General features: G+C 32.1%; 2 protein-coding genes across 2 annotated transcripts; both read left to right on the forward strand.

The window, feature by feature from the left end:
* The first annotated feature begins 754 nt into the window (after positions 1-754).
* Positions 755-3,163, forward strand: LOC145327526 (uncharacterized). The gene is made up of 5 exons (XM_080171071.1): positions 755-1,025; positions 1,237-1,291; positions 1,758-1,841; positions 2,034-2,201; positions 3,005-3,163. Exons 1-5 carry the CDS (start codon positions 964-966, stop codon positions 3,161-3,163), a joined length of 528 nt encoding a protein of 175 aa, XP_080027197.1. The 5' UTR covers positions 755-963.
* Positions 3,164-4,714: 1,551 nt separating this feature from the next.
* On the forward strand, positions 4,715-7,377 carry LOC145327527 (4-galactosyl-N-acetylglucosaminide 3-alpha-L-fucosyltransferase 9-like). Its single transcript, XM_080171072.1, has 3 exons — positions 4,715-4,997; positions 6,449-6,555; positions 7,253-7,377. The coding sequence occupies exons 1-3, from the start codon at positions 4,879-4,881 to the stop codon at positions 7,375-7,377; spliced, it is 351 nt and encodes a 116-aa protein (XP_080027198.1). The 5' UTR covers positions 4,715-4,878.
* Positions 7,378-11,246: the final 3,869 nt, after the last annotated feature.

Raw genomic sequence — 11,246 nt, forward strand, 5'->3', positions numbered from 1 at the left:
TTTATTAGGTGTACATAAATTTATAAACGAATAATGCACCTGCAGTTATAATTAAATAAACTGCAGTTTACAACAAGTGCAAACAGAATGAAGACATCAGAAAATATAAAATCACTTATTCTTATGTTGATGATCTTTATTTTTAGAGCAAGTTTTGGGGAAATCAAATTATAGTTCAATTAATGAGGACATTTTCATATATTTCTAAACTTAATGGTCTCACAATCAGCTTATATGTCAAAGCCAAAATAATTAAATCCAAAATAACTTTTAGGATATATGATAAATTCAAAAATATAAAGGGGCAGTTGCATGAAATTTACTTAAACTTGCATTTAGTGAACTCCATATTTTTTCCTATTTAAACTACATCTCATCTATAGGGCATATATTTGATTTTCAATTTTCTACCATGTAGTTCTTAAATTATCAAGACTTAAAATTCGCTATCTTGTGATATATGCAACTTATATGACTTTTTTATTTTCACAAAAGTTATTTTTTCGTTTCAATTATCTTCATAGCTAACCTACATATATATCAAATTTTACAAACTCATTAAAAGGTTTACTAATGAAACCCAAACTTGTTAAATGTACTTTATTCAACTTTCCCTTTATTTTCCATAACAAAATTTCTTAAGAACACCATTGTTTTTAAAATTTACAATGTTATGCAACAAATTAGCAAACCTATCAAGAAAAGGAAAAGGCTGACTTTAATTAGAAATACAATATCTGTCTATTTCAGAGATTACAAAAAATAATATGTAAAGATTGCAAAAGTTATACGTTTAATTTATATTTGTAAAAGTTCTAGTATTTTAACTTTATTCCGATAGAATTCTATGTTGCTCGCTGAAAAATAAATAACTTATTATACGCTTATTAGTCTTTAATTGCAAAAGGTGCAAAAATAATAGCAAATAATTTTTAACTACAGTTTGTAGCAAGTTTTAATACAATGAAGATCTTAGCTTCATTTTCCATAATGTTAATGCTTTATATTTATAGCACAACTATTAGGTATTGTATATTTAGGATTGAAGTGGAGCCCTAGCCTCCATGGGCCTCTTTTATTCATGCAAAAATATATTAAAACTGCTTAGACTTATTGGTGGCTTTATTGAAATTAACTCAGTTATTTCAGAAGGTAGTGAAATCCTAATAAAGAAACATTAAAACATTACATATATATCTTATTTTTATAAATACAATCCTAAAATATAATCTTTAGTTTAGACAGTGATTCATATTTAAATGATTATGGAAACACAGACTTGTCAAACCAGGTTGATATCATTTTAAATCAATACTTATACTAAAGTAACAGGATGTCTCTGTGTTTTTGTGTGTCTGTACCAAAGGATCTTGATAGCCGCTGAACCGATCGGGTTCTTCTTAACAGTGTACCTTCTCATAGTTCCCGGGAAGGTTTTTAACTATTATGGGGGAGGTTACCACCACCCTTTCAAGAGAAATCACAATAAATCGAATTTTTTTTTCTTGAATAGAGACTCCCACGTAACATTGCAAAGTATCGTAGAATATTGGTAGAGACTCCTTCGCAACATTGCAAGGTATTGTATTTTTTTTAAACCAAACATTTAAAGTGCCACTAGAGGCCTCTAGGGGCGTAGCCGCTAGTGAAGTATAATGACAAGGCCCCGTTCAAGATCGTTATAACTGCTAAATATTTAGTCAAACAAATTGGATATTGCAATCAAAGTCAATATTGAAATGATATCAATCTACCAGAGGGAAGAATCAAAATATTGCCCCATTCCAGAATACTATGAGTTTAAAGACTTGTTTAAAGATACCTCAAGAAAAGACTTAAAGGTATTTAATTGATTATTTAGACATGTAATAAGCTTTTAGGTTTTTTAATTTTCTTCTGATTTAAAAAAAAAATAAAAAGTAAAAATCATAGGGATGACCACTTGAGCCTTACAAAATATATTGAAAAACATTTATTAATTTCTGACATAGTTTTCTATCAGCAAATATATTCACTAATAACATATTATCTAGACTATTCTGATATTGAATGCTATGAGGATGAACAAATATAGTGAATGGATAAAAAGATACTTTTCAGCATCTCCATTCTCATGTAGATCTGGTAATACCTGTCAAATATCTTTTGATCATGCAGATATATCAAACTCATCAGCAGTTCTTGTTTCACTTTTACCTTGGGTATGTTGAATACTGATAACCCCCGATCATGGCTAAACATGTAGTGCCTCAGCTCATCGCAAATTATAGGTGATAGGTTCAAATCTAGGGCAGACACCGCTTAATAACTAAAGAAGTTAAAAATGGTTTGAACTGCTGCTTGGTCAGGTGCATGACATAAATAGTTAGAGTAGGGGGAATAACTAGTCCCATAAAGGGCACAACTCATTACTCAAAATTTTTACCCCGGGGGTAAAATTTGATTTGGGGGTAATTACCCCCCCTGAAGTATGTTGGGGGGGGGGGGGTTAAATTAGTTTACCCCCCCAAAATTTGGTAAAAATTTTTGGGGGGGTAATTTAAATTTTATCAAATATTTAGTATTAAAAATGCGCGTGAAGCGCGCTAAAATTTTTTTTATCAGAGATTTTTTATTTTGGGGGGTGTATTTACCCCCCCCCCCCCTAAATGGTTGGGGTAAATTTTAAATGGGGGGGGTAATCGCCCCATTACCCCCCCCCTTGGACGTCTATGCTGATAATTTTCTTGGGATGCTGTCATAAAGTTTCATTAGGTTACTTTAATCCTCAACTCATGATCAATTTTCAAGAGATTTATGTTACTGCTGACACACTTCTTTGCTAATCCTTAGTCATGCTTAGAATTAAACCATTGCAAATTCTGAGGCAATCCAAAAACATAACTTACCTTAACAATTCATAATATGCCAGGGTCACATAATTACTGGATGGGGTGAAAGTGATGATAATTAATTTGAAGAATCTTGAATTTTCAAGTGCTATATAAATATTCAACATAATTAGGACTCTATAGCATCATATAAATTAATTCCACAGAACTTTACAAGAATGAAAACACAGAAATGGATTGCATTATGGAGAGAGTCTCCACAATGGTTTAGGAAACAACATGGTTTAATGTTGAAGCCATATCTACAGGGATGTTTCAGTTGTTATGGATAGAATAAAAATTAAACAAAGTAAATAATTATAGTATTGTATTAATAATCAACAAATTTTAATCCACACTTTCCCTATATAAAAAAAACCTGACATTATACAGACAACAAATTAATCTTAATCCTTTAGAGGTTTTATCTTAGTAGATAAATATAACAATTATTTTATCAAAAAGAGCTGGAATGGTATTTTTGACTGGACAGTTACCTACAGATCTGATGCTACTTTTGTGAAACCTTACACATTAAATTATATGGTTGTTGAAAGAGAAGATGAAACAGAATTGAATAATACAGACATTATTGCAAAAAAAGTCTTTTGCTGCTCTTTGGGTTGTTTCAAATTGTGCAACAGCAAGCAGGCAGGAAGAAGAGATATATGGTTATGTTTATTGATAAATAAAAGTAACTGGATGTCAGCTTGTATTTGTTTGTACCAAAAGAACTTTCTAACCGCTGAACCAATATCACTATCATTTACAATGTAGCTTTAAATAGGTACCACCAACCTCCAATGATAATGGCCCTAGAAAAAAATTATTTCCACAAAAGCTTTTTATTCTTATGCTAAAATTTAAAGGGAAGGGCGACAACTTTCCCCCATCCCACCTAAAGAGTCCTCTATGGTAAACTCAAATAGTTGATAAAAAGGGACTATCCACGAACCAGAGCAAGTTATTCTAAGCATCTTCCAGCATTGACCCATAGTATTTTTTTTAGTGAATGTACTAGGTTTATGTTTAATATTTGCTTTATCGACTAAAAAGTTAGGTTTCACCATGGTTTTATATGAAAAAAACTTTGAAAAGAAAGCAATATCATCAAATGCTTTGTTGAGTTCAAAGGACAAAATAAAATAACACTGCAGAAAAGCATCAAATGTTGTAAGTTGCAAAAGTACATTAATTAAACTGTTTACAAGTTACCAACCCTTTTTCTAAATATACATTTTTAATCAAAATAATATACTTTTGTGTCAAAGCTTTTAAACAACAGTTTGAACTCATCAAAACATTTGATGATATTGCACCAAACAATGCTTAACATTTCAATTTTTTCTTCATATAAAACCATGGTGAAACTTAACTTTTTAGTCGATAAAGCAAATATTAAACATAAACCTAGTATATATACTAAAAAAATACTATGGGTCAATGCTGAAAGATGCTTAGAATCACTTGCTCTTGTTCGTGGATAGTCCTCTTTATTTATAATATATTATTCCTATTGAACATCTCTTTAAACTGTAGAAGAGAAGATTATGTGAAAGAATTGGAAACCTATATGAAAGGAAGAAAAAGATTTTTATTAAACAATTGCGTTAGTTGGTGACTCAAAGTAATCCTGCAAGAAATTCACCAACTGCTGAAAGACAAGTAGACCCAAATTTGAAGCCTTCAGCTTCAATAACAAAAAAAGTTATATGCTTTTGAGAATGCACTTTTAGATTTATAAAAATTTTCGATTGTTCAAGATAGAAACTTCAATATTTCAATGAAAAATTAATTTGAGGTTTTGGGTCTGGCAGTCTAATGCAGTTAATGCGGTGTATTTCTTGCACGCTTCCTTTATTATTTTAGTGAAATTGATAATAGTTTAATTCAAATCACATCTCTAATTATTTTATACAAGTGTAATACAAAACTCTTATTCTAACACTTTTAAGTTGTAATAAGAGGACGCTGCAACAATAAAACAGAAGCAAATCCATTTGATGACATGGACAGATTTTACTTTTACCTCAGCTTTGAAAATTCTCTATGCGATGAGTATATTACTGAAAAGTTTTTTAGAGTGTTAATGAAAAATACAGTGCCTATTGTTATGGGACCTAAAAGGTAAAAAATTAACTTTTTAGAAAGATAGATTAATTTAGTTAGATTTACAGTAAAAAGCTTTAAATTAATGACTAATGATTCAGAAAAACACTTGACTGTTAATATGTATTGTTGGTAGCGAAGCTACTCTATTATTTGTATTGTCCGCCTGTCCGTCTGAAATGTTTGAGGGGAAACATGATTTTCTTAGATAGACGCCTGAAATTTTCAAGGATTTAATAATTTTCTATTCATCTTGTTTTCACCAAGTTTCATTAAGATTTGTCTCTTAATTGGGGTGCTAGATCGATTCCTAGATTGTTTAGTTTTCATGATTTTTAAATTATATTCAAGGTAGATTATTCAGGGATTAAATACATGCAAATTCTGAATACTTCTATCAAGTTTCATTGAGATATGCTTATTGGTTGGGGTGCTAGTTCGATTCCTAGATTTTTAAGTTTTCATAATTTTCTCAACTCAACGGCTGAGATATTCAGGGATTAAATAAGTTCACATTTTGCATATTAACACAAAGTTTCATTAAGATTTTCTTGCTAGAACTTCCTATATTTTCCCATTATAAAATTTAAAATGTTTGTGTTTTAGTTTAATGTTTTCTGATGTCCATCCATAATTTTTGAACTTCGCTACTTATGGATGTTGTCATCCTTGTTATAATTGTTTAGAAATTGATGAAGATTTAAATTTAATTGAAATGAGCAAATATTTTCGTAACAAGTGTATCCATTAAATGGCCTTAATTTATTACATAATTGATATAAACTTATTAAATTTAATTGCAATCTTTCTATAGTTAAAGGTGAAGCATTTCTATAATTAGGATCGGTAAGTAACCTTTTAGGCAGGTTAGAATTGTCCTATAGATTTCAAACTTTGTATGCTGATTCCTGTAGTAGTTAGGTACGATTTAGAAAGCGTAGCAACTCTATAATCGTTACCAGAATGTCCGTACGTTCATTTGAAAAAAGTTGATTTTCAACTTTATGTAAGTAAAATTTTTATGTGTTATTTTTATCTGATTGATCTGAGCTGGATCTTTAATAAATCACTTCAATGGTGCGCCAAATCGGGGTGCGCCGAATTTCAGCCAATCACAGCGCGGCATTTTGTTAAATTCTGTGCTCTCATTGGTGGAAAGTTGACTCACCCCGATTGGCACACCATTGAAATGATTTAAAGATCCAGCTTTGATTTTTGGATACTGGTTCCTAGGACAATAAAGCATCTATGTAATTAATTCCTAAAAATGTAAGTATGTCCTTAAACATCATCCTGTATTTCAGCAGTTTTTCAACAATTTTACTTAAAATATTTTTTTGATTTTTATGCATTTATATTCTTATTATTAAGTTCTGACACTCTACAAGTGTTAATGTTTGTTTGTCCTACCGTTTCAGAGCTTCGCTTTTATGGATGTTTTCATCCTTCTTATATGCTTTGTTTCGTAGGAGTGATTATGATGCATATGCTCCTCCAAATTCCTACATACACATCAGTGACTTTGATTCTCCGTTTCAATTAGCCGTGTATCTCAAATATCTTATTGAAAATCCAGGTATATATACTTATATAAAAGTAAAAGCATCTGTGTGTGTCTGTCTCTCTAACTGCTGAACCAATATGTTTCTCATTTACAATCCAGTTTCTCCTAGTTCCTGTAAAAGGTTTCAAACTATTTTATACCAGGTATAAGCCTTACATAAATGGTACAGAATCTGTGTCTATATGTCCTAAAGGATCTCTTGAACTGCTGAACCGATATGTTTCTCCTTTACAATCTAGTTTCTCGTAGTTCTTGTTTATGGGAATGCCCATTAAAAAATGAACATCCCTAATATAATTGTTTTCTTACTTTTTCCTTTTTAACTAAAATATAATTGAGGGGGGTAAGGGGGGGATATTCAAATATAAAGGTAAGAACTGCTTAACTTCTCCTGGATTGTACAAGGTGCCTAAAATTGGATCTCATTATAAAAAGTATCCTGTTCTAAAGCTACAGACATATTCTATTCAGAGGTGAGTTCTTAAAAAACTTTTGCCTCAATAAAATCAGTTTGCCCCACTAAAATTTTAGTGAGGCAAAATTATCCTCTCTAAATTTTTAGCGAGCCTCACTGATTTTAGTGGGTCAAACTGATTTTAATGATGCAAATTTTTTTAAGAATTCACCTCAGCTATCTAACTATGATATTGGACAACCAGCTATATCTACTCATTGTAATTCCAAAATAAACTTATTTTTTTTGTTCTAGATAAATATCTTGAGTACCTGCAATGGAAAAAGTACTATAAATTAGAAAAATCTACAAGAATTAATGAAACACATGTAGACAAAAATGAAATATTAGGAATGGTGGCTATTCTGTATAAATATTGATAAAATTCATTTTCATTTCATTGTCCTATGCTTGTAATAGGGGCTACGCCTTACCCGCGACCGTGCCTCAACACTAGCGCATTCGCCGTCGTCGGGAAGGTGATAGGTTCGAATCTCGACACCGCGTCATACCTAAAGATGTTAAAAATGGTTCCCACTGCTACTATGTCAGATGCGCGACGTAAATAGTTAGAGTGGGCGCAACTCGCTACCATGCAGAGTTGGGACTTCTCAGACAAAGGTCGTGCATCTCAGAGAGTTGGTTGTCTGATGGGTGAATGGACACTTTACACCGCAACCAAAAGTATTGTATGTGTGTTTCAAGGTGCGTGGAGAGAGGTCTAGTACCCGAAGCGACACCTAGCCCCCTAGAGTCTTAACTCTTAATAGGGGCTACGCCACTTGGCCTCCAGGGGCATTTTAGGTAGAGGGTGAAAGTAGAGCAAATTCTTCACCTTCATTTAGTTTTAAATAGAAAAAAAAAACATATAGAGGGGGAAGGCAGTCATTATTTCCTAGGGAAGATTTCTTGTGGAAGGGTGGGGTAACAATCCACCAAAATAGTTGTAAACCTTCCCAGGATATATGTAGTGTAATTTGTACCATATCGGTACAGCAATCTTTTGGTACACACACACAGACAGACAAACAGACACACAAACACTGTTACTTTTATAAATTGAAATGTAAAAGAGCCATCAAAACTAAATAGGCTGTATGATTTGTGATAAACTGCACTCAAAGGATGCTACAAAGAGTGAACCAATTGAGGATCTAGTGGAATACTTCAACAGAAAACCTTGCTATGGAAATGATTATAATCTAAGTCATAAACTGTATATTTGAATATATATTTAAAAGATGTAGTATGTAATCCTTTTATAAAAGCAACAGGAAGTTACAATGTGGCTTCTAATATTTATCCCTGCTAATATTTGCTTGGAAGTTTTTATTCCAAGAGAAATTGTTCCTAGAATATACGACAACCTTTCAAAGAAAATTGGGGTGTAGTCCCTTTCGTGGCAAGGCACCTTAAGGGGCGTTTCTTCGTATTTTTCACAGTAGCCTTTCTCCTATTTCTAGCCCCTGCGGGGGGCTCTAACCCTACGGGGCCAATTGTCTAACACTGTTGGGCAATCACCTAACCCAATATAACCTAAAATAACCTATAAAAAGCCATTTCAAAAATACGACGAGTCGCCCCTTAAGGGGCGTTGCAACGAAAAGAACTATTCCCAAATTGTTTACCTTTTCTTTTTAAATCTAAATTAGAATGAAGAGTGGTCAACTTACACCCCCACTTTCCCTCCTTCCTCCTGAAGTGCCCCTAGAGGTCTACAGAGGCGTAACTGCTAGCATATTCTAAACGGCTGTAACCTATTCAGAAATGTTTGTTTTTAAAAGAATTTAGGTGGATTGGATATCTTTTTAAATTTTACAGACATTTAATTAAATACCTTATAAATAAATGATTAAAGTTTGCTTTATACTTTACAAACTGAATCTAAAATTAGATTTTGTTGCATAATATCTATGTTGTTGTTTTAAAATCTTTCATGTTTCAAATTTATTCTATGTTTACTCAATTTATATTTTAAACTTGTTGAAAATATTGATGAAAATAAAATCTGTATAAAAACAGTTATTAATAGAACAAGAAAATTTGGAATTATTTTGAAGCTTTTATCATGATCTTTTTATATTTTGAGCTGAGCATTTATGGTTGCAGTTATCCATGTTACTATTTCTTTAAGGTGCCTAAAGTTATCTATAAAGTATAAATCACAGGATGATGATTGACTTTAGCATTAGCAACTGAACTGTTATGCTATGTTGTTTAATAGTCCTAGAAACAGCAGAGGCTAAGTACATATTGTCCTAGTAATCCCCTGACAATTATCTGACTTCAACAAGGATTTGTAAAATAGTTTTAACTGGAGGAATACTAAAAAAACGAGGCGATTCAATTAAAACATTTTAGAGGAAGACAAGAATCCGTCAAGAGATGGTTTCTTAAAATCTTTTTGGCTCACTGCTTCATTAAAATTAGTGAGGCTCGTTAAAATGTCGTGAAAAATCCTCCAAAATCGCAAAAATATCTACAAAAATTAAATAAAATTATAAAAGGGTCATTAACATAAGATTTTGATTAATTTTGTACATTTTTAATGCGATTTTTGAGGATTTTTCTCAAAAATGTTTAGCGAGCCTCACTATTTCTGCCATTAATATTCAAATATTAAAAGACTGATAGGTTAAGAATTTAAATTTTTTTCTCGTATTCATTCGAATCCGGTGGACAGGAACCGGTTCTCAGCAATACGAAAAAACTATGTCTAGCATCGAATTATATCCAGTTTTCTACGAATATAGAAATGTACAATCATAAGATTAAAACCAGTTTTTTTAGCCGGTGCCTCCGGCACCTCGGGGCTAAAAAAACTAGTTTTAATCTTATAATTGTACATTCTATATCCGCGGAAAGCCGTTTATAATACGATGCGAGAAATAACTATTCTCGTATCATTCGAATCTGGTGGATAGGAACCAGTTCTCATCCATACGAAAAAACTATGTCTAGCATCGTATTATACCCAGCTTTCTCCAAATATAAAAATGTACAATCATAAGATTAAAACCAGTTTTTTTAGCCCGTGCCGTCGGCACCTCGGGGCTAAAAAACTGGTTTTAATCTTATAATTGTACATTATATATCCGCGGAAAGCCGTTTATAGTACGATGAAAGAAATAACTATTCTTTCTTTCTCAAAGCGGAACCTCTATGAAAATTTAATATCTCTGTTATCAAGACATTAGCAACGCATTTGACAACTCCAAAAATAGAAAATAGAAAAATAAAAATTTATGCAGAGATCTTAAGGGATAAGACATTGGATGATTTATTGATGTTAATCCTCAATGGGTATAAACAAAATTACCCCTTCTGTGATTATTAATGAAAAGTTTGGAGACCACTTAGTTTGGAAACAACCAATAACAATTCAACAAAAGTACCCAAACTTTTAAGCTAGCAATTAAGATAATATGGTTAATAAACTTTGGGTAACTGTATAATTTACAGTCCAGTGACTCCTCCCACCCTGATTCTACTATAGAAACTAATTGGGAACAGCAAACCTCTTTCAAAGGAATATATTAACTTACAGGGATGTCTCCTAAAATTTTAGTAAGTTTTTGTGGTTAAATTTTCCTATTAACTAGAGACTATTTTAAGAAATAGTCAATGCATTTTTACCTTCTAAAATTGTTAGGGTTCCTTTTATCATTAGTTGAAGTCAAATGAATTTAAAATAATGATAAATTCTTTAAAAAATAAGCTTTAAGGACATAGAACATGGCTCAGGCTCCATAACGCTGTCACTTGGAGGGACATGATCTAAATAGAAATGAAAGACAGACAGTAAGTGAAAATTATTAGGTCAACACTGGATTACCATCATAAACATCAACTTCTTAATGTTAATGTAATTTTGTAGATTTAGGTCTTAAGTTTAAATCAGTGGAGTGCAGAAGGTGGGTGTAGGGGGATAATCCACCCCCCATGGTAAAAGCAAGGAGGTAGATATATCCCACTAGGTGTACAACCCCCTACACTCACATACACCCTAATTAACAAGGTTCTACACCCCCTAATACACCCCCTTAAAGGGTTTCTAAATTTACCTTTATTTATATTAATTATGTAGGGTGTAAACATTCACTTTATTTGGGAGATGGGTTCATTGCAAAGGAAGGCGCACCTGCTTATGATGTATTATTGAACATTTTTATTTTGGGGTATAAAATTAAATTTCAGATTTGAATACTAAAGATGTCAGATGACCCAAACAAGCGCGAAGAAGATCAAG

Source organism: Acartia tonsa, chromosome 9 (genome assembly GCF_053477335.1).
Source record: "Acartia tonsa isolate MP-2025a chromosome 9, ASM5347733v1, whole genome shotgun sequence".
NCBI lineage: Eukaryota > Metazoa > Arthropoda > Copepoda > Calanoida > Acartiidae > Acartia > Acartia tonsa.

What these genes read in the sequence shown, in the direction of transcription:
- LOC145327526 (XM_080171071.1), top strand. Translation starts at nt 964, where the DNA reads ATGAAGATCTTAGCTTCATTTTCCATAATGTTAATGCTTTATATTTAT. An exon ending in ACACAGACTTGTCAAACCAG is followed by an intron (nt 1,292 to 1,757) that starts GTTGATATCATT and finishes TCAATCTACCAG; the next exon opens with AGGGAAGAATCAAAATATTG. An exon ending in TTGTTTCACTTTTACCTTGG is followed by an intron (nt 2,202 to 3,004) that starts GTATGTTGAATA and finishes CAACATAATTAG; the next exon opens with GACTCTATAGCATCATATAA.
- LOC145327527 (XM_080171072.1), top strand. Translation starts at nt 4,879, where the DNA reads ATGGACAGATTTTACTTTTACCTCAGCTTTGAAAATTCTCTATGCGAT. An exon ending in ATTGTTATGGGACCTAAAAG is followed by an intron (nt 4,998 to 6,448) that starts GTAAAAAATTAA and finishes TTTGTTTCGTAG; the next exon opens with GAGTGATTATGATGCATATG. An exon ending in ATATCTTATTGAAAATCCAG is followed by an intron (nt 6,556 to 7,252) that starts GTATATATACTT and finishes TTTTTGTTCTAG; the next exon opens with ATAAATATCTTGAGTACCTG.